Source organism: Lutjanus erythropterus, chromosome 6 (assembly GCF_056507025.1).
Source record: "Lutjanus erythropterus isolate fLutEry1 chromosome 6, fLutEry1.hap2, whole genome shotgun sequence".
Lineage (NCBI taxonomy): Eukaryota > Metazoa > Chordata > Actinopteri > Lutjaniformes > Lutjanidae > Lutjanus > Lutjanus erythropterus.
Genome location: NC_139322.1, coordinates 22,388,134 through 22,412,313, shown reverse-complemented (window position 1 = coordinate 22,412,313; position 24,180 = coordinate 22,388,134). Strand labels below are relative to the sequence as shown.

At 38.2% G+C, this 24,180-nt stretch overlaps 1 protein-coding gene across 1 annotated transcript; it reads right to left on the bottom strand.

The window, feature by feature from the left end:
• Positions 1-1,624: 1,624 nt before the first annotated feature.
• Positions 1,625-22,940, bottom strand: sort1b (sortilin 1b). The gene is made up of 20 exons (XM_084721181.1): positions 22,303-22,940; positions 18,195-18,254; positions 17,897-17,970; positions 16,933-17,035; positions 16,605-16,766; positions 15,510-15,583; positions 14,420-14,469; positions 13,104-13,231; positions 12,518-12,662; positions 10,332-10,487; positions 9,244-9,350; positions 8,868-8,970; positions 8,590-8,761; positions 7,661-7,851; positions 7,379-7,568; positions 6,523-6,639; positions 5,195-5,303; positions 4,975-5,087; positions 4,698-4,827; positions 1,625-2,930 (listed from the first exon to the last, which is right to left on the bottom strand). Exons 1-20 carry the CDS (start codon positions 22,579-22,581, stop codon positions 2,916-2,918), a joined length of 2,478 nt encoding a protein of 825 aa, XP_084577307.1. The 5' UTR covers positions 22,582-22,940; the 3' UTR covers positions 1,625-2,915.
• Between the last annotated feature and the right edge of the window lie 1,240 nt (positions 22,941-24,180).

Here is a 24,180-nt window from a genome sequence, read left to right as displayed (position 1 = left end):
TTAATCAGTGAGTTGCCAACTCTTAAATCTGTTGCCAACTATTCTGATAATCAATTAATCCATGTGCAAAATTTCTTTAAGAAAAAAAGTCACAATTCACTGATTTCCAGCTTCTCAAATGTGATTTTTTTCTGCTGTCTTCAGTCCTCTATGACAGTAAACTGACTATCTTTGGGCTGTGGACAAAACAAGACATTTGAGGACATAATTTTGGGCTTTGGGAAACACTGCTCAACATTTTTCACCATTTTCTGACATTTTGTAGACCAAACAACTAACAGGTTAATCAAGAAAATAAGAAAGAAAATAACAGTTTGTAGTCAGAAATAGGAGTCAGGCAACAGCAGTAGAGGAACATATGAATTTATTGGCAAACCCAAAGACAACTGCCTCAAATATACAGAAGAGAGAAACATAGCAGATACAAAGATGTAACCTTGTATATTTACAGAACCATCACAATGACTTATTAATTTATACAGCAGTTTAAACTGCAAGAAAAATGTGTTACTTTCACTTAATGCAATAAACCATCATTAAATAAGAACTTGCCAAGTGTCTCCAATGTAGAGCAGCTACATAATAACCCTGTATTCAATCTGTAGTTTTTTTTATTCGAGTTGACTCTCTTGTCAAAGTGTCACAGCCAGTATTTAGTCTCTTACCAACACATGAAAAAGAGAATAACCTGGTTATTGTTTTTTTTTTTCCACAAAACTTAATTGATTTTAATATTATTGAGTGTTAACATGCATTTCAAAAGGAGCTCATATTCCTTCGCTGCTCATGGATTCATCTCAGGCAACAAGTGCAACATAGGGGTGTCAGTGACATACTGGATGAAACTGGTTGCACATGATATAAATAATTCTCAGTAAATAGACGCTGGCCACACATTGGGAGGGCCTCACATCATCATCCTCACACCAGGCACTTGTATAACCACATCCAATTTACTGCACTCCAAACCTGCTAGTCAGAAATAAATAAAACCTGCATGAAAGCAACGCATCCAACACAAGACAGAGAAATAATTGTGCAACGTTTAAAAGTAAAAGAAAACCTGTAAGACGTGACGTGATAGACGAGACAGATCTGTTGAGAGGCATCGACAAATCCAGTGTAGTTACAACGGAAGCGTATTGCATTCACTTGAGACAAAAATGGCTCTGCTGAGAACATCTACAACAAAAAAAATGAAAATGAAAAACTTTTTCTGAATTAATGACATAATCTAACATTTACAACAAAATATTAGTCTGTGTTTGTGAATTAATGAGATAATTTGTATGTAAATGAAATGAAAAAAGATGAAAACTTATCCCATTGATTCAGAAAAACAGACATTTTTTACATGTCAAATTCTCTCATTAATTCAGAAAAACAGCTGATTTTTTGTAATGAATAAAGAGAATGTAATAAGCTTCTGTAAGTTTCAACATGACAGTAGTATGAGGATGATTACAAAGAAAAACAGCAGTTTACTGTAGAAGACACCGATGAGAAACCTTCAATAACTGTTATTTTAGAGAATTTCCTTCACCTCAAATGCAAAAAAAAAAAAAAAAACACAAAATGTCTCATACAGTGTTGTAGCTTATACAACCATGTCTGGTAACTCTCTGAACAGGCTACAGTGTTAATTATGCTATACAACATTTACATTATTTAATTATTTTTTTTTCCGCATTACTCCTGTGCTTCTGTCATCAAATTATACGGATGTACTCATCTGAATCAGATGTAAAAATATCTGTAGATATTTACTATCAAACTATAATTATTTCTGAATGTCTTTGAACCACAATTTCTCAGTTCGTTAGTAGAAAAACTGCTCAAATGATTATAGACACGACTATGTGACTACAGTGATTATTACAGTCTTATCATTATAATCATTAGGTCACATTTAGGAAAAATGTTAAACTACAAACTCTAAGCATACAAAGGACCTTGTGCTTTGGGCAGTTACAACTGCAGACATTAATTTCTGAACAAATCCTGTCCTGAAACAGACACACTTTACTGTCCTACACACTGATGCGTAATGGGTTTCACGCAATGCCAATAGGATTATCGAATGTGCACGGACAAGATACTGGATCTGAAAATGTTATTGCTATGATGCAAGTGGTTATTTCCACTTACGTCTTATTACTTCGACCATGGATCTCAGTACCATGGAGTACCAAAAGTATGCAGGCTTGTATTCCAAATACAGACAGGGGATTTCAAAAATCAGTGCCCAGAGAGAACGAAGGCTAAAAAAGCTAAAATTTACAGACTCTCTGACATCCATTTTTGACCAACAAATACTTAATCATTAAAAGTAGGGATTAAGATTCAAGTGGTTTGGGAGAGTTACTCATTAGCTACCAACAGAAACTGTTTTAACACCAACCAAACTGATACCACATCGAGAAATGGAAAAGAAAAACTGGTTTATGTACAAGTGCATGAGAAAAGGACTCAGATCTTCATCAGAAGTGAGAAGTATTTCCAGGAGTGCTCCCAGGTGACAGGAGAGGCAGGACCCGTAATGCAATGGTGGTGGATTTATACAACTAGCTTTTCTTCAAACCCCCATTTCTCTGGCTCTGCCAGCAGTTCAAGTTACTGCATCAGTTCTCCACCCCCCCCTACAATAAATTAGATTCAAACTCAATCAACAGAATCAATAACTGAAGCACAACACTACACAACCTCCTTCATAGTTTCTCTTCGACTGTGACGTTCCCAGGAAGCCTGCGTACATTCATTATACTTCACAGATGACAGCAGATCGACACAGACTCTTTGTCTGGTAGCTGAGGCCAAAGTTCAGACTAGAAGGTGAAAGGAAGAAGTAGCTGGAGACAAAAAAGTGACAGCAACAGCGGCCGGCCACCGGACGAACTGGAAACCCGTTGTTCCTGCTATTCCAGGAGGTCCTGTGAGAAGACGAGAAAATAAATACCAGTGAAGCCAGAACCAACACAAGTGAGCAAACACTAAGCATTATGGTTATGTTTACACAAACACGCCTGATTCGATAACTCAAGTAACCCAGTTGTAAGTGAATACAATTTTTTTTTTAAAAAAGCTATAAGGCCTGACTTACTCTTAAACTGCACCAGTTACTATTGTATTTAAACAGTTTCATTTTTGTGAAAATTATAAGTATTAAACAGTACATAGACAAAATTTAAAGTTTTACATAATTATTCTCATATTCATTGAAAAACATGAAAATGATGATGCTGTGATTTTTACAACGATATGAACCAAACAAAGGTGTTTTCCTCAGTCTGATATGAAGGTCATCTCTGTGGCACTATGTTTAATTTGAAATTGTATTTTGACACACATTTTGCCAAATACTGTGCCTCTTGCAATTTTGACATAGTCAGCTGACAAGCGACAAGAAATTTCAGTAATAAAACCACAATGACCTGTTTGAGGTAATTTAGAAAAAGGGTCATTACATAGTTTGTCCACCAGAGAGCACTGACATGTTTGTCCTTCAACTATAACTATAGATACTGCTGCTGTTTCTTGTGTTTGTGAGCTGAAGACAAATTCCCACCTTGTCACTCTAGGAAGGAACCCTAAATTTGTAAAACTCTGTGCTAAAAAGGCAGCACGGTGTCCACTGCTGACAGCATTTGAAAGTTTCTTGAGGTGATTTAACAGAAGCAATTATTTTCTGGTGTTCTTAACAATGATTCAACAATTCCAGTTACTGGACTTAAACACTGAGGTGTGCTGCAGATTTTTTTTTGGTCCATTCTTTTTTTGTCATGTATAAAACTTTCACTTAACTTGACCTCCATAAAGGCATACAAAGTGGCCAGTTGTCTTAAAATAGCTACTGACAAACAACTTCCTTAGTTTTTGTTTTCTATGCAAGTTTGTTCTAGAAATGTCTATGACATCAAGTTAGCAGCGAGCCTTAAAAACACACACACAAACCGGTTTTGCACAGCTTTCCAAGAGTAAAACTCAGTCATATGTCAAGCACTTTCAAGGTACATAAACCAAAACTTTGAGTGTATGTTTTAATCATGATTATTATTGCTCTCTAATTTATAGATTAAGGTTTCAACAGAGGACAGGATTGTTTTAGAGATGTTAATGATTAATTCATTAATTGCCATTAAGAATTTAACCAAATAAAAATGTATTTATATTTTCCTGCACAGGGACTACAGTTGAAAACGAGCTTATAGCTAACCCTGGTGCAGCTATGTGGCTGTGCACCGTCCCTGTTAAATAAATAAATAAAATCGATAATTAATTGATTGTCTAAAAATGACAGTAATTGTGCCTCATTTGACATTGTCTGGTCTGGCAGAGGCTTTTGTTGAATAAGGAAACTTGGAAGGAAACCTGAAGAGTAAAAACATTTTGTATCTTATAAATTATTAATTACTTATTTGATTGTTAGGTGAAGAAAAATAGACAAAACTTGCAAAGAATATGAAAAATTTTTTGGTTTACATGAAATATTGAGTAGATCAAACATTGAAAATCAAGCATTGTTCAAAGAGCATGTTCAAATTCCTGCATATTCCTAACCTCACTTAACCATTAGAATAAAACATTCTCCAAACTTTCTGGACTTTGTACGAACCCTGCATGTGTTACTGTTTCCACTGCAAAACACTTCTGTTTTTATCTCATCCTGTGTATGAGGGAGGAAAAAGTATCCACTGTACCTCATCTGAGTCATCGTGAAACTCAATCTTTCCATTTTGAGCGTGGTTGGTGTCCAGCGGGTCGTCCATCCCTTCAACAGCGTTGTCCTCAACATGTTGCTGCAGCACCGAGTATCTGTGAACCAAGAACCTGCAGGGCAGATTCAAAATACTGTCAGATCACCTAAAATCATGTGAAAAATACAGGACTAAAAGAGCTTGAGCTCCTTTTTTTGGTTGATATTTATGTGTGTGTGTGTGTGTGTGTGTGTGTGTGTGTGTCTAAAGCTACACTAACCTGCCACCACAGACATATTTCTTGATGAAGACGACTCCTGCTGCGATGCTCAGCAACATGATGATGATGATTGTGATCACAATGGGTACGGACTTGGAGGAGCGACTGTCTATCTGTAAAAATAAGAGCAGACCAAAGTATTAGGAAACAAAGGAGAAGACTCTGTATCCTGCAGGTAAACGTACGGCATGAATAGGAAAAGTAATACAGAGGCACTGACCAGGAGTTCTGGGCCCACCAGGTCGCTCACACACCTCTTACTGAGGTCGATCTCTTTACGCTCCGGCATTTTTCCTCCCTCACATTTATCTCCAGGGATTTTCCTGTAGCTGTGGACCAAAGACACAATCAAGAGTGTGTGAGAGTTTGTGGTTTGTAAATGGTATTGGTGAATACACAGACTCAGATTCATCTTGCTTTAACAGGCAAAACAGTAAAATATAGGATTGCACGATATGGATTTTTTTCAGCCAGCACAGATAAGTTTGTATAACCTGTAGCTCACTGGAGGGAAAGAAAGGCTCAGATGTGGAGAGCCAAGATGGATCATATAATATTCCAAAACTCTGACTCAACCAAATCTAACTGACTGTTAAAACAAAAACAAAGAACAGTTCTGACTCTTAAAATGTTCATTTATTTGCTCTTGTCAAGGTCATCAAAAGAATTCAAATTAAATGCTTTGACATAATCTATCAAATCCAATATTATTATAGCAATTATTTATTGGGTATAATACTATCTATATAACAATATAAATTTCCCATTATCAGACAATAATGTATTGCCCCCTGGTAGAATAATATATTTTTGGGACCAGTTGTCTTTTCATGACAAATATCCAAATGAAATCTTTACATCTTTCAAGATGTTAGAAGAAAGAAGAAACAAACTGTAAACTTAATTTGGCTCTTTCAAGTGCTAATATCACTGACTCACTCAAATGCAAATTAGTCCAAAACAGTTCACAGTTTTACACTAAGTGTTAATTTATTCATTTTCACAATTACCAACACATAAATCAATCTGTCAGTTTACCCTGCGTACTGCACATGATGATTTAAGTGGATTGTCAGAACCTTCTGTGCAACAATTATTGATTTTCTGTTCAGCCAGTATTTGTGCAGCGAGGCTAACATGATGAACCTGGTTGCATTCTTGGTCAGCAGTCACTCTTCCTCATTGGTCTCACCCTTATCTGCTTCCTCTCACTGATCTCTGCATGACAACTACTTCTCCATTCCTATCGTCTCCTCTGTCTCTGATAATCCTCTGTCACGCTCTACGCCATAAAGCATGACGGTGGTGATGGCCTCGTGCAAAACATGTTTTACAGTTTTATGCACATAACATCTGTTTTAATACCTTACATAAAGACAATTATTCAATATTAGTCTTGCAATTTTTTTTTAACTATCTCTGCTGAGGTAAGATTCTATTCAAACCATGACACAATCAGGCAGACTGGACAAGTTAAAGTAAAGAAGTGGGTTAACACATTCACTTCTTCTTACTACATCTTGTTTGAGATTGTAGCTGCAGTCTTACCCACTAGTCTGCAGTTGCTCCTCTTTGCCGTGCAGGCAGAACTCCAGCACTTTGCCTTTTAGGTCCGGCTGCTCCACACACTCTGAGCTATTCTCCTTACGGTAGTATCCAAAGTCACTGCAAAGAGTTGGAAGATCCCGGGATGGTTAAAAAAACTTGAAACAGACCGACATTTATTCTCGGCTCTGTAATTGGCAAAGTGTTTGGTTTGAAGCCACAATTCATTTCTATTTGAAGGAAAAATGCAGTCCAGAATACATTTCCACTGCTCTTCCATACCAGTTTGGCTTGTTTAATGCAGACTCTCTAATGCAGACTGATTTGCCTCAATTACAGAATTTAGTTTCAGTTTAATTTAGTTCGAGCTCCAGTGTCAGATTTTAAAGTTAAATCACATTTTTATACCTTTTTTCAGTCTTTATACTAATAGTTATATTTTCAATAAAAGCAGCCAGTTGGCAGTACTACTGGATCAGCAGGATATTTTGGTTGTCACCACCCAGGACAAATAGATAATCACCAAAATTAAATCCAAATTTATGACAGCAAATCTACCAATGCTGAGCTGTTGTCAAATGGCATGTCCAAACAGTCAATTTTTGAGTGCGCTGTTATAATGTATAATATTCACCCACAATGACTTTTTACTTTCTATTTGTTAAAAAAAAAATCCACCTGCAGTGACTTTCCAAAATCTGACATCACACAAATCGAATCACAACCTGTTAGCACGAAGTGGTTAAGTAGATTTGATTTTGTATAGTAAGTGTAAAAACAGAATAATATGATACATATAATATATGTAGTATACTATTTAGGACCAGTATGTACTGTGGGCACACAGCGAATGTCTTACCACAGGAAGTCATCCAGGGTGCAGGGACACGGCGTCGGCTGGGTGTTGACCTGGTAATCTCGTCCATTCCAGCAAACCGAGTCTTTCCTGAGACGCAGGAATTTCTCTTTGTATCCCAGCATGCACCCGTCGTTGGGGTCACTGATGTCATCAGAGTGGGCCAACCACTGCACATAGTCCTTGTCTTCACCTGCAAGCATCAATATTTTGGACTCTGTTTACATATAATCTCTCTCATATAAAATCAGTTTCCTGTATTAAACATATTATCACGTGACTCACAGTCTCTGGTGAGCAGGTCCCTGAAGTCGATGGTGATGGAGATCCAGTACTGGCTGAGGAGGGAGTCTCTGTAGCCCCAGATGCTGACATTCATAGAGCGAGCTCCCGGCTCTGAAGCCAGACCAGTGAAGTAGATGGGATCTTGAGTAAAGTTGTACACGCCCCAGCACTGTCCTTCATCAGTAGAAAATCTGTCAGGACAGTCAAAAGAGTAATAACATCAGCACAAGCCCAAGCAACTTCACTGGGTCACTGATGTTACAAGTAACACCTGTACTTTTTCCGCTGACGAGTCAAAATACCTGCTGAGAAAAAGTGACTTTAAATTGAAGGTGTGGTTTGCACATTACATGACTGCTCAGTGACAGGCGGTCACACATTACAAGATCTTTTATCTGAAGTCTGTTTGCTCTCCAAACTATATTTTGTCACCAAAACACACACTAGAAATAACATTAGATTGTTAATTCTGAAGCATCAGACCTTCCTGTCAGACGTGTCAGTGCTGCTGGCGGTGGACTTTAAAACTATTACTACTGCATTAAAATGACTTTGTGCCAATTCTTTTCTATACTTGGGCTTTTCTGGCTGCTGCTCAAGTGGTCTTCCATCTCTCCTTCCCCGTCTCTCTCTTTCTCGATTCCTCTCCTCTCTCAGCACTTGTCTGCTCTCACTGGCTGTAGCTGTAGCGTGACTCCCTGAGCCGTCCACGCCCACGACTAGATACTAAACCTGCTTCGTATCTTTGTGGTGTCTGTGAGGCAGCGGCAAGCTCTCGCCAAGCTCCGCATCATGTCTTTTACCAGTTCACACGTAGCGATCATCGAGCATGTGCTGTTTTGCCTCTGACCCGAGGGTTTTTGACAGTAATCTCAGAAAACTGTGTGTGAAAAATTAGGGCTAAAATCCAGTGTTCAACTGTTACTCACTTGATCCTGTTAATAGGTTGAGTGGGGCTGTGCTCCACAGCAACCAGCAGCCCTCCAGAGTCCAGAATAGCGTAGTGATGGGGCCCATTGAGGGCCTTTATCCAGGTGTAGCCCCCATCATCAGACACATAGACATCAGGCCTCATCACTGAGATGGCGTCACCGACACTCCCTGATCAGACACAGAAATGATCAGAAAACATCAATATCATCAAATTCAATACCTTTATTCTAACTGAAAACAATCACTGGTATGAATGCTCTGAAGTGAGAATTACCATGAGCTAAGATGAGACCCACAGCGTTTGGTTCACTGAGAGGCAGCATGGGCACGTTGAGCCTCATAGCAGTGCTGTAGGCTGCGTGGATGTGGAGACTGCACTATAGACACAAACACAAGCAGGATCTGGTTTGTTACTGTTTACAGTACCAACACAAAATAACAAACACTGTCACCAAACACGTAGTATGTTTGGCCTTTCTGGCACAGCAGTCCCCAAGTAATTTTACTATGAAATTCAATTCATCATACATCTTATAGTGGAATACAATCTGTCCCTACTAACCTAAAAAAGTATGCAGTTTTCATCAGGACTGATCAACTTTCTATCTTTGTTTTTTCTCCACAAAATGCACCTGTTTCCTCTGTTGTACCTTGTCTGGGTCTTTGGCTGTAGCATCACACTTGCTGTCGGCAGGTTTCCGCAGGGGAACCCACTCCCCTCCCTGATCAAAGGACACCACAGACTGCACAGAGTTATCTGCAACAACAAGGCAGGAAACCAAAATTTACAGGCAGTCTGAAGCATTTTACTGACACTTCTCACGTCATATTATTCACAATTCAAAACAAATCTTACATAAAATATACCCTGCTAACTGTTTTATTGCTAACTTTACAGACATCAGTGTTTCCTGTTCCTTTCGTAAACACAATGTAGAAACAGTCTCATATCTATTTTTTGATTGTGAAATATCCCCAAAATTGTGGAGAGATCTTGAGTCTCACTTTTTAACTCAGTCTACTCTTTTAATCTTAAAGATATTATTTGCTACTCTGATAATCCAGATGACTTTGCTCTTAAATATTTGACTAACTTTATTATTGTATATGTGAAAATTTTTCATTCTCAAACAGATCACTTTGTAAGTTTGCACACTTTCTTACACAACTAAATTCTCTATTAAAAAAATCAAGAAGTGCAAAATGACTATAAAACAAAAGGGTGTAATACAACAAACTAGTTTCACCATCTCGCACAGAAGCAGCAGGCTGAGGATGAGAAGAGCCAAAAATCTGCGAGGAGAGCTCCACAGCTATTGTGAGCTCTAAACCAAAAATATTTATCATTCATTTGTCATATCGTCAAAAATATCATTAACACAGAAATACCCTGAAGCATATTGATTATTTTAGGGTCATATACCCCACCTCTACTGGCAATAATCATGTAACCAAAGACTGTTCATGTAGAGTGGAAGCATGAAAAAAAGAAGATTAAAATAGGAGAAATACTGCAAGCAGAAGACCTGATGTTGATGTGAGGCATTTCTGGTGAAGTGTCAGCCAGCCGCTTCAGACAGACACCAACTAACACTGAACAGCTAATTAAATATTTACCCAGCGCCCTCCCTCTGGTATGTAATGGAGAAGTCATACATGTGTGTTTTCTGAGGGGAATTTGAGCGCAGCAGTGTGTTGCTATTCCTTTATCTACACGCAGACACATGAATAGAGCTACCTTCAGCCAGGACACTGGTGATGAAAACTCCTCGCAGGGAGGTGACGTTAGTGAAGTCTGTATCTCCCCCCGTGGTGGTGTAAAGGTGGCGCTCCAGTGACTTGGAATACACAGTGCCCCGGTCATCTGATACATAAATGGTACCAAATCCTGTATCTGTGGGGGAAAAAAAAAACACACAAATTGGTTCACACATACTAATAAATTCAGATGCGCTGATGATAATAAAAACTGCCTGGATAACAAGGCACTTTTGGAGTTTATATGGTGCACACATGACCAGAAGTACAAATAAATAACATTTTTATGCATTGCATTCTCTTATCATTATCGCTCTGCTATCCGATATGCAGCCCAGTCTGTCTTTTCCCTCCATGTGGGTTATAGAGATGAGCCCAATCCCAGTGTGGCCCTTAAAGCCTTAAACCCTCAACCTGCACAGACTTTAGCTGACGTGCGCTCAAACTCCACCAGATGGCAAGACTGCAAGTGCGCCACATGGTATAAATAGGAATGGGACAGTTCTCTCTGACAGAGCAGTGACATCTTTTAAAACAGTACTCAAAATTTTACTTCATTTTAAGTCTTTATTATTCTGATTTCCTGATTTATTTGCTTCTGTCCTGAAACGTTTTAACCCTGGTCAACCATGTGAAACACTCAAACAATCAATTTACTTGATTTTGTCAAAACAGCGTCATACACTTGCATGAAAACTTTGTTTTTCTTGTACATTTGTAATTGCTCCTCCCATGTTTGGTTGACATTTTTTACTCTTCAACATGTCAGGGTTTAAAATTACAACACCATGAATTGTGGGAAGTGTTTGCCTGCGCCTCAGGTAGGGCTGTCACAATAACTGCATTTCCACAATACCACGGTCATTTGATGCCCACTGCAAGGTTGAGCTAATTACCGCCATCACCTGAAAGTTTATCACATACAAGTCATGATCACAACCTCTGATTGGTTGACAAACTCAACCCAAGGCATCTTGGGATTGCCTGTGGGTGGCAAACAACATGCTAACAACAACGAGAACAGTTTTCAACATAGAAAAATTTATAAATAAGTACAGAAGATTTGATATATTATTTATTATGGATTTATTTTACCCAGTCTCCAAGATGAAACGGCACTGGATTGCAAAGCTTCTGAAAGGAATATGATTGTACAAGAGCCCAAGTTGTGACGGTACAATGCTAGCGTTAGCATTAACCTAATTTTAGCCTTTCCCGCTTATCTTACTTCGGGGCTAACCCCGTCACTGTTTCAGCAGTTGGGAAACAACAGATGAGACTTTTCTTGGTCTCGAGAAGTTGCAGTGTTTCTTCACTGACACACTGTAACCTGAACTGTACACTTAATGCCAGACTGACAGCTTAAAGTTAAGTTTAAGCTTCCTCTCCTCTGTGAGCAGCATCGTCACTCACGTGCTGCTTTCCTTCCCTTACTTGCACAATGCACATATATTTCGCACTGCCCTATTCCTTAACAGAGCTACGCGTTGCTAATGGCAGTATGCTGGACTTTTATTGGACTTTGTTGAAGCAGAGTATGCTTCAACAAAGTCCAACAAAGTGTAATTATTAGGACAGTCACAGTAAACTGCCATTCTGTGGTAATATGTTGCTTTGTCACTGTGGTAAGAAAAAAAATCCATACTGTCACAGATTTTCCCCTCTTTAAAACTGCATTACTTATTAACTCAAACCAGAAGGCTGTTCAGAAGACAAACTATTGGGGCCAGGTGACTTACTGTTTTAGGCTGGAGATCGGACTATTTAACTCTTCCTCTGTTATTTCAGCAATTTTGCATTTTGTTCTATTGAAACGGTAGGTAAATTAAGGGATTCTAATTTTATCCAATTCATTGTTCATTTTCCAAATGTGGTAGCATATATAATAATTTTAAGAATCATTTTGTTAACACAAAAAGGGTCCCTAATTTTGTAAACTGTTCTAACTGCCTGTTGCTTTTCATTTTCTGAACTATATTCATAATAGTTTTGTTTTGTATAAATCCTCTTTTTTTCTCTTTCTTGCGAGAGCAGTGTATTTTTTTTTTAAACTTCCTTTAGTTTTGAAGTAAGATAAGTTTTTGGCTCCTTCTTCAGCTTTGTATGAAGCTGTTTTCTGCTGTACAATCTGAAGAATAAACAGGCGAGGTTTCTGGGAGGACTGACCTCCGGGCTCGTCGACATGCATGAAGACCATCTCATCGTTCGCTGCCAGGATGGAGTAGAACTGCTCGTGACCAACTGGTGGCAACTGGGCCATGTTCCATGTCTCGCCCTGGTCTACTGACACGTGGATCATCCTCAGAGTGCCCTGCAGAGGAAGAGGTGGGAAGGAAAAACAGGCAAACAGAGAGAAGGACAGAAAGAAAGGTGGATAATGAGAAAATAGACAGTAATTACTTCATGAAAATTAGAGACTTTACCCCAAGGCCTAATGTGACACACTTTGACAGACTTTTAAAATGCCGTGCTTCTCCTTATTTACACTTGGGTGAGACTCACGCAATGATTTTTAAACCACGCACAGAAACAGGGAGAATATCCACTGTAATTTACATAAACAAATACGACAAATACATTTCCCTAATACAACAGTGTGACACATCACCTCACAACAACATACTGTGTTTCAAACTGAGTAGACTGAAGCTTTTTCTCACAGACACAAAAGGTGTAAGCAATCAATTTTTGTCTAAAGATGTCTGATCATGTTTCTGTATCTGCTAGTGATTTGGACCAGGTATATACTGACCCTGCCTGTCATTACAGAGGCGAAGAGGAAGCGTCCACCCAGGCCGAAGGAGTAGATCTTATTGGCAACAGTCTTGATGCTTTTACCATAGTCTGTCGTTCTCCTCAGTTCCAGCATTCCCCGATCACCTGAAAAAAACATGGACAACTCAGAAATGTGAGCGCAACAAAATTACTCAAAATTTAACTAAACTATATATGGAGTACATGAGACAAATATGAGTATAAGTCATGAAAATAAGTATATGTATATAAATTCTTTGCTTCATCTGGCCAGGAGCATCAGTGATCTTGATGCCATTTTTGATGTGAATGCTGGAAGTGTCTTTGCTCATTCTGCAGCTTTTTTGGCACTTAATTTGACATTTTTAACACAGGAACTTCAAAAATCAATCAATTAGGACATTCCAGCTTTTACTTTTCTCATTCATATACTTTGTACTTTCACAATTATTTCCTGGGAAATGTACCTCATTTAAAATAATGGACAGAACGTTCCAAATTCACACAATTTTTCCATGCATTTTCAAGTCTCTCTCTACTAATTTATAGTTTCAGCTTCTTTACCTCTTTTTAGTCCCTTTCATAATACTTCAGTTTAGCTCCCAGTCATAATTAATACTCCTTCAGCTGCTTCTTCATACAAATTGAAGTCAAAAGTTCAGTTTAGCATCAGCTTTTCAACAAAATTTTAAAATACTGCACATCTTTTATACATTATTGATATTATTCAACTTATAAAAAACAACAATGCAGTTTAGCATCAGCTTTTCACCATATAGCATCCTTGCCATAATTTTTAAAGAAATTATTTTCTCTAGTTCTTTTCAATCTTTTTATTCATAATCCAAAATTTTATTCAGTTAATCATAAATAAAACAATAAAAACATTTTAAATATCTAATTGGGATTATTTTGACTGATACTGGAATTGCAATATGATTTGTAATATTAATAGGAATGATAATTATACATAATTATTCAAATTTTCTTTGAAAAACATTTGATTATGGTGTGATTTTTGCTGTGATCTTCACCAAACAACTATGTTTTCCTAAGTCTGTAGAATATGATGTGTTGGCCAGACATCACTGCAGCACAATATTTAATTTAAAATGGCATTTTGACACACATTTCACCTTAAACAAATATTGCAATACTTGCAACTTGAAAATTGCAGTGGGCCATATTGTGATTTCATTACAATTTCAATTAATTGTTCAGTGCTAAAGTAGGCGCTTATCTTTTAAACTGTACACAAGAATTACCCACGATAATTTTTCATTTCAGGTTTCAATTAAAGACATGATCACTTACTGCAGGATCCATTGAGACTGGCTGTAAAGAAGATGGTGTTTTTTCTTCCCCTGGAATCAGAGTGGAAAATACCAAGAATTTAAGAGACACACATTTGAGCCAACAGACTCAAGAATATATAACAAAAATAAAAGTAGACTGCTTTGTTGATAATGATGTGACAGTTCTCAGTATGTTTACACCTCAATGGAGAAATCGGGCCTCATACAGAAATCTTTGTACATTCTCAATCTATTCCCATAAAAGGTTTTTCGTGGTTGTGAAAGTAAGCATCACATGACATGGTTTATCAAATACAAGCAGCATACAGCCATGCCCTTCTTAAATATGTACTTTCTGTGGTGTGCAGTGTCTTGACTTCAGAAAGCTCCTGCCCCAGTTGCAAATGACCCATTTTCCTGGAGCCGGTGCACATCAGTGTCTTTGGGATATTAATAAAAGGTTATGTTTCAGAAAGACCGCTTTGAACCTGGAGCTTTCTCATACACAATGACCTGGAAATCGAAACTAAAAAGACATTTAGAGCTGCCAAGGTTACTAGGTGATACAGACCAGGAAGTGCCTCTAAAACAACAAGAGTGCTGCGAGAGGTTGGCAACAACAACAGAGCTTGTTGAACAGGGACTGACTGCAGTGCAGTTTTACTGCCTGTTCTGGGTGCAGCAACAATAAAAGTTTTAAGACAAAAACTATGAACATCTCTGTCTGTAGCAAATTAACCTCATAACAAATCTTACAACCACAGGCAAGGGACAGCTGATTAGCTTCACTTTGCAGGAGGACACATACTTTGCTTTGATCACCATTAAAATAAAAAGAAGTAAAACTCCACTGTCTTCAAAAACCTGAAATAATTTGTTTGTTAAAGGAACTAAAACTAAAGAAAAGATTTAACAACTTACAGATATCATATCACTTCCTGAGATCTTTGCTACATGTCAGGCCAATAGGAGTACAGTCCTTCCACTCCTCCCTAATCTCACTGAATAAAAATATGTCCCTGAGACACAGACACTTGGGGATATTATATAACACTGCTGTTTATTCACTGAGCACCTGACAAAGGTGCTAATATCATCTCATCTCTTACCATTTCACCAGGCACACCATGTCATGGAGCTTTTTCCAGTTGCTGCCAAAATCTTCAGACAGCCATAGTTCATTCTAAGGACAGAAAATTAAAGATTTATTAAATTATGAACTCAGAGTAGGGCTCCTCTCTGAAAGTCAGCAAGTCAAATCTGGTCAAAAATTTGGTATACTTCACAAAAGTTTAATTTACAGTTCAAGTTTTGCTCATTAAATGTTCTTAAAATACATCAAGCTAGTAGTAAGAGTATAGTAATAACTGCCATGCAGCTTCCTTAGCAAAGTTTTACCCCTTCATAAGTATTTTAATGGAAAAACAAATATACAGAGATTAATTCCATTACCGTCCAAGCTTCAAATTATACCATGACAAAATGAAAATCATCGTGATCCCATTCACAATAGGCCTTATCAATAAATTTGTGCATAAATGAACATTCCTGACAATTTTTACTATTTCTGCACCACCTCATGCTATCTGGATGCATTTCAGTATTAAATGCATTTAGGTTGAGTTAACAGGCCATTTTGTTTTTATTTTTCCATATCAAGAAAACAATATACACATTTTAAATACTTTATTTAAGGTGTACTGCAGATATAAATCTTGCATAGACTTTTATTTATCTGGTGACCCTACAGGTGATGCTGCTATAGGAGTTTTGTGTGACACTGAACTAAAAGAAAAAAACAAAAAGAAAAAGAAACAAATCATTCAATCTCCATATTGAACAGCCAACCTTGACCCAGTTGAAAAATATGGAACTCAGAGTTCAGTTTCAATGGCACCACTGTTTACACAGGTTATACAGACGAGAGCTGGCCATAAACACAACACCCATATTAATAAATGTTCACTATGCAAACACTTAAGGAATGATTTACCAGCACGAGACTTCTTGCCATGAGGAAGTGAGACGAAGCCCTTTGTTTACGAGTTTTACAACAGGCCATGAAAAAGTCACTCACCCTCATAAAATATCTACTAACCTGATTCACACGTACAAAACTGGAGCTTTTGAGTTCATACAGGCTGGCTAACTTCCATCCAAACTGGGTACTTTCCAAATAAAACTGTTCAACATTTATTACTCACGTTGTTGCTGAGGACCAGCAGCACGTTGGAGTTGTCAGGGTTGTATGTGATCTGCATGAGGGGAATAAATGGCAGGTCCTGATGGTTGAAACTCTTTCCAAAGTCATCGGAGACAAAGATCCGCGACCCTTGCCCCCCAGACACTTCTCCTGTCAGGATCACCTGCAAGCCAGAGTCAAAAATTCAGAATGATGACACCATGCATGAAAATAACACGTTAAATTAGGCACACGTTACTGTGGCGCTACATTTGCAGAAACTCTAGATGACAACATAAGGTAAATGTGGTGAATTTACAACTGGAAAACTATATGAGGAAGTGACTTACTTTCCCGGAGTTCTCAGGGCCGATGGCGATGCCAAACTCTGATCTGATAAAGGTGTTGTTGATGAGGCTGGTCACATCCTGGAACGACTTCCCGTAGTTCTCACTGGCAGACAAATGGTGCAGCAAAAAATTAAATGCATATCAAACATAGGCTTGTCACTTATACTTATCATATATATGGACATGTCCTCAATATTGCCCGCTTTGTTTACATGCATGTTTTTCTTTCTTTTTTTTTTTTTTTTTTTTTACATAAGATTTCACCCCATTTTAGCCAACATGACACCAGAGTAAACAACACACTCTTAGAAATAAAGGTGCTCTGTAGTTCTTCAGCTTGACCCAACTGGAGAACCCTTTTTACCCTTCTATAGAGATTCCACTTGAAACTCTTTCTGAGAGTTCTACCTAGAACCATCTGTGAAAGGTCTCCTTCAAAACCCCCTATGAGAGGTTCTACAGAGAACCTTTCTATACTATAATGGTTCCACCCCAAACCATCTCTGGAGTTTCAATCAAGAACCTTCCCTCTTTCTATTATGGTACAGAGAACCATCGACAGACTGTTGGCAAAAAAGTTCTTCAAGGATTTGTACAACCCCTAAAGAACTATCTCTTCAACAGAGAGGTTTGTTTTGATTGATTCTGAATGAAACCTTCAGTCTGAAGAACACTTTCTTCAACAAAGGGTTCTTCAGGAGCAAATGGTTGTGAGTAGAACTTTAGGGCTTCAGGAAGAACATTTTTGGAACCTTTATTTCTGAGAGTGCAGGGTTTTCCCTGACATTATATGAGTTGGGCGCAGCGCCTAAGCATTTTTTTCATAGCACCCACACTGAATGAACAGAAGAAAAACTTTGCTGTGACACATCGCACGATATTGCAATTATTTCTGGGACAATATATCGTCCAAAAAAGTAGTTATCAAACAAACCACACACTTTGTTTGACAGGTGAGACTTACCTTCGATAGAGTTTGGACTGCCCGAGTCTTATCATGAAGAAGGGCACCTGAAAAGTCGTCAGAGCCAGGATGACCTGCCAAGAAAGAGGGTTCAGCTTGAGGAAACTGGAGCATGGCACATTTATTAATGTGCATGAGACCCTGATGTGAGGGAGCTCATTATGTAATCTACAAGGTTCTTTGCGGGCATGCTAACCTGCCACTTTTTACACGGTACACTGAACAATCCAGTTTGTCCTACTCATGTCACAGAGGAACAACATCAGAGACGTGCCAGGTGCAAATACAGAACACTCACCCCGGTGCCATCTCCAACCCAGGCCAGAGACACTGAGCCACTCAGGTCATTGAAGGTATACTGTGAAAAAAAAGAGAAAACTCAATTAGAAACATATTAAATTGACCAGTTATAAGTGTGTCTAAATATCTCTGTGAATGACAGAGGAAGGACCAAGTCATTATTTTGCAAGTCTTAAGTCAAATGTCAAGTCAAAACTGACAAATCCTAAAACCTGTTTTGTACATAAATTTATGTCAAAATATGTGGACAATGTTACAAAGTGCCATATAACAAAATGTATAATGGCATTTGTTACCTCACTCATTGTTTTTTCTCCTCTGTTGTTTTATGCAAGGAGGCTGCACTATGCAGGATTCAATTACGTGCACACATTTTTTCAGGATTAGCCATGTTTTTGTTTATGTTTGGTGTTGTGCACCTGGTACACTCTGATGTTGGAAGTGGGAAATTTCAACTTTCGACATTATCTGGAACGCAACACTCGTTCTTCATCGTTTTTTCCTGCAACTTGATTGGATGCTGTCAGATTAGTTTGAACAAATTGGGGTAATTAAGTGTTGACTTGCTGAGAATGAATAGTGATAATGATAAAAGTTGATTCAGGAAATCAGCTGATTCTTGGCACAGTTTTTAGACAACACGCTTTTTAATGTTTGGGAGTGAGGGACAGTATCAAGCATTTTCAAACAGGGTTGAGCGATGATGACGATGTCCACAGTGAAACACTGCAATGGACAATGGTATTATTATTAAATATTACGACATGCTTTCACCAGGCAGTAATTAGTGTAGTGTAGTGTGTTAGTAATTAGTTTTCCTTTAGTAAATGAGGTGCAATGGGCAACATTAATACTTAATAAATCCATCCTTCATTTTGCACTCTCAGGTTGTCAATCCTTATTCATCAAGATGCTGAAATATTTGATAAATTATTCTTATTGGCTTTTTACTCAAAGCTTCCATTGCATTTTCAATAATAAGATTTTTTTTGGCAAACAGAAAATCTACCTGCATTTGGCTTTTTAAATCATGATGTTACAATGAGAGAGGACTCAATGGTTGATGGCTGTTTAGGCATCACGATAGATTGTTGTTGCATTGTTCATTGGCCAAACCCCATCACGAGTCACTGGTGTTTAAGTCCAAGTCACCTTTCAGGTCTTTCTTATGTTGTAGAGTTAAGACTAAACACATCAGTCCACACCTCTGGTGAATAATAATAAATACATTTTGAGAGGAACAGCCATTTGAGCCTAGCTGAAAAACAGAGATGAACTGACAACATCAGTTTACCAGTCTAAAGCTATTTGTGCATTTTGCCTCCACAGTGTATTTTTGCTTTGACTGGCACCATGTTTGCCCTTGTTTGCAGAGACGACAAAGTGTAAAAAGTGAAGCACCACTCATCAGGCCAGACAAGCATTTCAGGAAGCGCAAGGCTCAGAGCCAAACGCTCTCAGCACAGACGTCTGAATACAACTGCTGAATAACACATTCAAACTGAGGTCAAGAATCAAACTGTTGTGCAAATCAGGTGAATTTAGTATACTTTTGCTTTCCTTGTCCGAGAGATGTTACTGCCTTATATAAACACGGTGATCACCGAAACTCATTCACTGGTCACTTATTCTTTAACTATTCTTTAACTGTTTAAGGCAGGACTGTTTCAGCAGCTCATGCTGTAAGCAGCTTCAGTACCGGTGGGACCTTGAGCAGTAACCTCAAGGGAAATGTCGAGAAGCTGAGCCTCCAGGAATTCTGTCGACTTTAGATTACCCAGGCCTAGTATACAAAGACTGCGATGCAAAGTTGATCACATGGCAATGAGGAGCTAGGCAAATAAGCAGCACAATCAGGGCTCTGCTGAGGTCAGCCTGCTGTTTGTTTAGACGAGAACATTGCATGGTTGCAAAGATTGTCTCAGAGCTGCAACAATTAATCGATTAGCTGTCAATTCTTAAATTAATTTGATTAATCTGTAATCAGTAATTTTTTTTATTTAATGCTTCCAGCTTCTTAATGTGATTTATGGTTTATTTAGACCACTATGACAGTAAACTGAAGATGTCTGGGTTGTGGACAAAACAAGACAGTTGAGAACATTATTTTTCACCATTTTCTGACATTTTGGAGACCAAGCAACTAATTGATTAATGAAGAAAATAACAGACAATCAATATAACAGTTAGTTGCAGCCCTAGACAGTTTACAAGCTGCACTGCCTCCCCTACGATTGTGCTAAAACTGTGAAATCCATTGCACATGGTGATACCAAATTTAGCCTACTCTCTTATCCAGGATTTAAGTGAAAACTAAGTACTGTAGTCTCTGTAACAGACTCCCTGCTTGCTAACTGCTCTCACTACCACACAAACACCGCTTTTAATTACAAAATAACTACCACACGGCTGGTCACATGGATGGATTCCCCTGGGCCAATTTCCCTGTCAACATTCATGCAGATTCACCGTCAGCGAGGCAGAGAAAGGCGGGATCCTCAAATACAGACTAATACAGCTGCATCCTTGAGAGGAATCAGATATAGGTCAGGGCCATTAGTGGAGCATTTGAGAGGTAAACCGGTCTGGTAATGCTGCTTCAGTGGAGCCTGCGTAGCTCTTAAGGCATGCGGAAAATAGGCGTTGCTGTTTCACTACACTGTGTTTCACTGCAGCAACATAAAAGACAAAATATCATGGCAGCCAATAGATGACAAGAAGGTACTTTTAATAGCTCAAGAAATGTGTAGGAAAAGCCAGAACCTAGGTCCTGTAAGGAGAACCCAACCGATGTATCAGCTGACCGATATCATCGGCTCAAACCAAAATGCATAAGCACACAGAAGTAGCTAAGACAAAAGCTAGCATTCACCTCAATTCAATATGTTATTATACTTATACTCAGCTATACAGCACAGAGCCAGGCCGATATTATTGGCTTGATACTGGCCAATCACAGCTGTATTAGCCTATATCAGTATCAGCAGCATTTATCTGAAAAGACAGATTGTTTTTATTTGTTAGCTATATAGGCAACCTTTTATGTACTTGAACCTTTTTTTAAATTCAGGTTTAATATATTCATATATTTTGCCCTATTTTTGCTTTTTCTTGAGTTACTTTTACCTGTGAAAGTTCACTTTTTCCGTACCCCGATATCATTTTAGACAATAAAATGTATTGCTAAACTGGAAAATATCCTGCCTCCATTACATTACAGTGTTCACTAATTTTGCCAGCTCATTATCGGCATCATTGGCCCAATGTTTCTGACATTATCGACCCAGTGTTTCTTTACAACTTAACATAATGCAGATTGTTTTTATTTGTTAGCTTTACAAGCAGCATCTTAAGAATATTTTATTCTTTTCCTTAAATCAGGTTTAATATATGCAAATGTTTTGCCCTATTAGTGTGTTTTTGTTTTCTTATAGTTATTTATAATTAGCAGAACTTAAACTCTGCATAAACTCTATATAATGCTTTAAAATCAGTTTTTTGTTTTACAAGAAGGAAAATGGATCTACTGATGGGTGAAATAAAATGACAATCAGTCAATAGTTTTGACCAAATAACTCGATTTTAATAAATAATCAGCAATGTGGATATAATGGCTGTGGGTAAAGACAAATACCAGAACAGCTAGAACTGTCTGGTATGTAAAATAATAACTTTACTAAAAATGCTGCCTCTAAAACCAGGAAAGGGTTTAATTTATGCCATTATGCAATATAATTTATCGAAAATCTAAGACAGTGTCTAGTCTCACGATATCGATATAATGCTGGTATACTGCCCAGCCCTTCAAGAAGGTGCCTTTACGGCTGGGGAAAGGTGTAGGATATGGTGATACATGATGCTGTAATTATTTTTTTTGTTCAAATTAAGGGGAAAATAAATCCTCTGTCTGTCTGGCTGTTACGTTGTGCTTCAGGGCTTCTAGTAGATTGGAAAACAAACCCATCAGTAGCTCGGTTTCTAAGCGCACTGTCTAGCTGATTAGGCCTGTTCGTGCACCTGTTTAGCACCTGCGCATCATCTTCTCTCGCCTCATTTAATTGTCAGACGTGTTAAAGAGTAACAGGACCTCTCAGTTGGTAACTTACCCGGTGGGTGTTGTCCTTTAACTTGGTTTCATATCCTTGCAGAGCTTTGCAAGAGTCGCCCTGGTCGGCGCTTCTCCGTTTTATCCGGTGGTTTGGTGATGCAGCCTGCAGCCATGCGGGCAGAGACCTCTTGACGATTTTCGCAGCTTTCTCTTCAACGTGCGACTGCCTCACAAAAACCGACTGTCCGAAGGGTTTGGATCCCAGCTGGAAATCTATACCGGCGACTGTGAAAGTGGAGACGGATAACAGCAGGGCACAGGCCAGCAAAAGTCCCATCCTCGGTGCTAGTGTCGCTGACAAAGACAGCAAGGTAAAAAAAAACAACAAAAAAAACACCCCAAAATGAGTCTTTGTTTATCCCGGTCTTGCCTACAAATTGAAGGTCGCTACAGCTCTGCCGCCGCGGATGACATCAACAAAAACAGTAGTCCTGACAGCGACTACACCGGCCTTTGAAAACACGGAGCGCCCGAAAAGCTCCGACGATTCCTCCGCGCAGCAGCCGAAAAAAAACGATCAAGGCAGCTTAATAAAAAACGCACTTTACCAAATTAACCGGCGTATTTAACACCAATTATTCGCGTTGCAACTCCTTAGCCAGCATGATACACTGTACCGACCAGGCAAATTGTCTACAGCTCATAATGATCTGTGCAGAGAGAGTCCAATATGATTGGCTGGCCTTCTATTCTGGTCCACCTATCCGCTGTTTTGATTGGTTCGATTCTGAAAAGGCGGGGATAAGATGTCAAAGCCAGATAGGTTGAGCAATACTAGTATGTACACCAGTCAGCCAGAACTTAATTTAAAGCTGAAAAAAAAACCCAAATTTTTCGTCAACTACTGGCTGTATTTATATTTGTATTGACTTTGGTTAAATATAGGTAACATAAGGGTGATATTTATCAAGAATTGCATTGCACACTCAGTAATAACAGTGGAGTTGCACCTGAAAGCTTATATGGTTCAGCCCCTTTAATTCACCCACCAGGTGAAATGGGAAAAGCCTAAACCAACTAGAGGAGTAATAAAAAAAAAAAAAATGTTTAACTTGAACACGTGTACATTTTTGCTAATGTCTGATTTGGCATATGGTTGTATTAACGGAGCCTGACAGATATATAGGATATTGGTTTATCACAGATATATCAGTATTGTCTATATATTTGTCCAATATGTGCCGATATTAAAGCCCTTTTCTTGACAGAGCAAAATGCGGATTTTGATTTTATAGGCAGTAATTTATTTATAGTTATTTATAATAATTAAAATACTAGTGAAAATTTAATGTTTCAGTGCCCTGATGTCATTTTGGACATTAAAGTTTATTGTTAAACTGTAAAATATCCTCCCTTCATTACATATCTTTGTCACAAGTGTTTGATAAGCACATCTGTTAGACCCTTGTGGTAGCGGCTGATATACTGATATCAGATTTTTTTTTTTTTTTAATTCCCCAATGCCTTTATTGCTAAAAAACCCAAGTGGCCTCTTAATATTAATTTATTTACAGTTTATACTTTATTTTATGTGCAAGCCCACAATTCACAGGTGAACATGTCATTGAGAAATATTCCACATGTCCAAACATGACAACCAACTGAAATGTAAAAATAATATAACATAATTTTAAGTCTAATTCTCTGACATTACAAAATTAAATACAATGATGACTTGTGTAACATGTGTCATGCATTAAATTTGTGTTATACTTCGTCAGGGATTAAACATCTGGATCTGGTGTGATGTTCGAAGGCTCAAACAAGGGATTAAATCACACTGAATGTGAGTAATCTCTCTCTCTCTCTCACCAGAAGAACAGTTTCACCATCAATGAATTGAAATCCGATGCACATAATATTTAAAATACTGTGC

Excerpts from the sequence above, each read along its gene's own strand:
- sort1b (XM_084721181.1), bottom strand. The coding sequence starts at position 22,581 with ATGGGACTTTTGCTGGCCTGTGCCCTGCTGTTATCCGTCTCCACTTTC. Across the intron at positions 18,255-22,302 it reads TAAAGGACAACACCCACCGG|TATACCTTCAATGACCTGAG; the intron begins GTAAGTTACCAA and ends TTTTTTTCACAG. Across the intron at positions 17,971-18,194 it reads GGGTTGGAGATGGCACCGGG|GTCATCCTGGCTCTGACGAC; the intron begins GTGAGTGTTCTG and ends CTTTCTTGGCAG.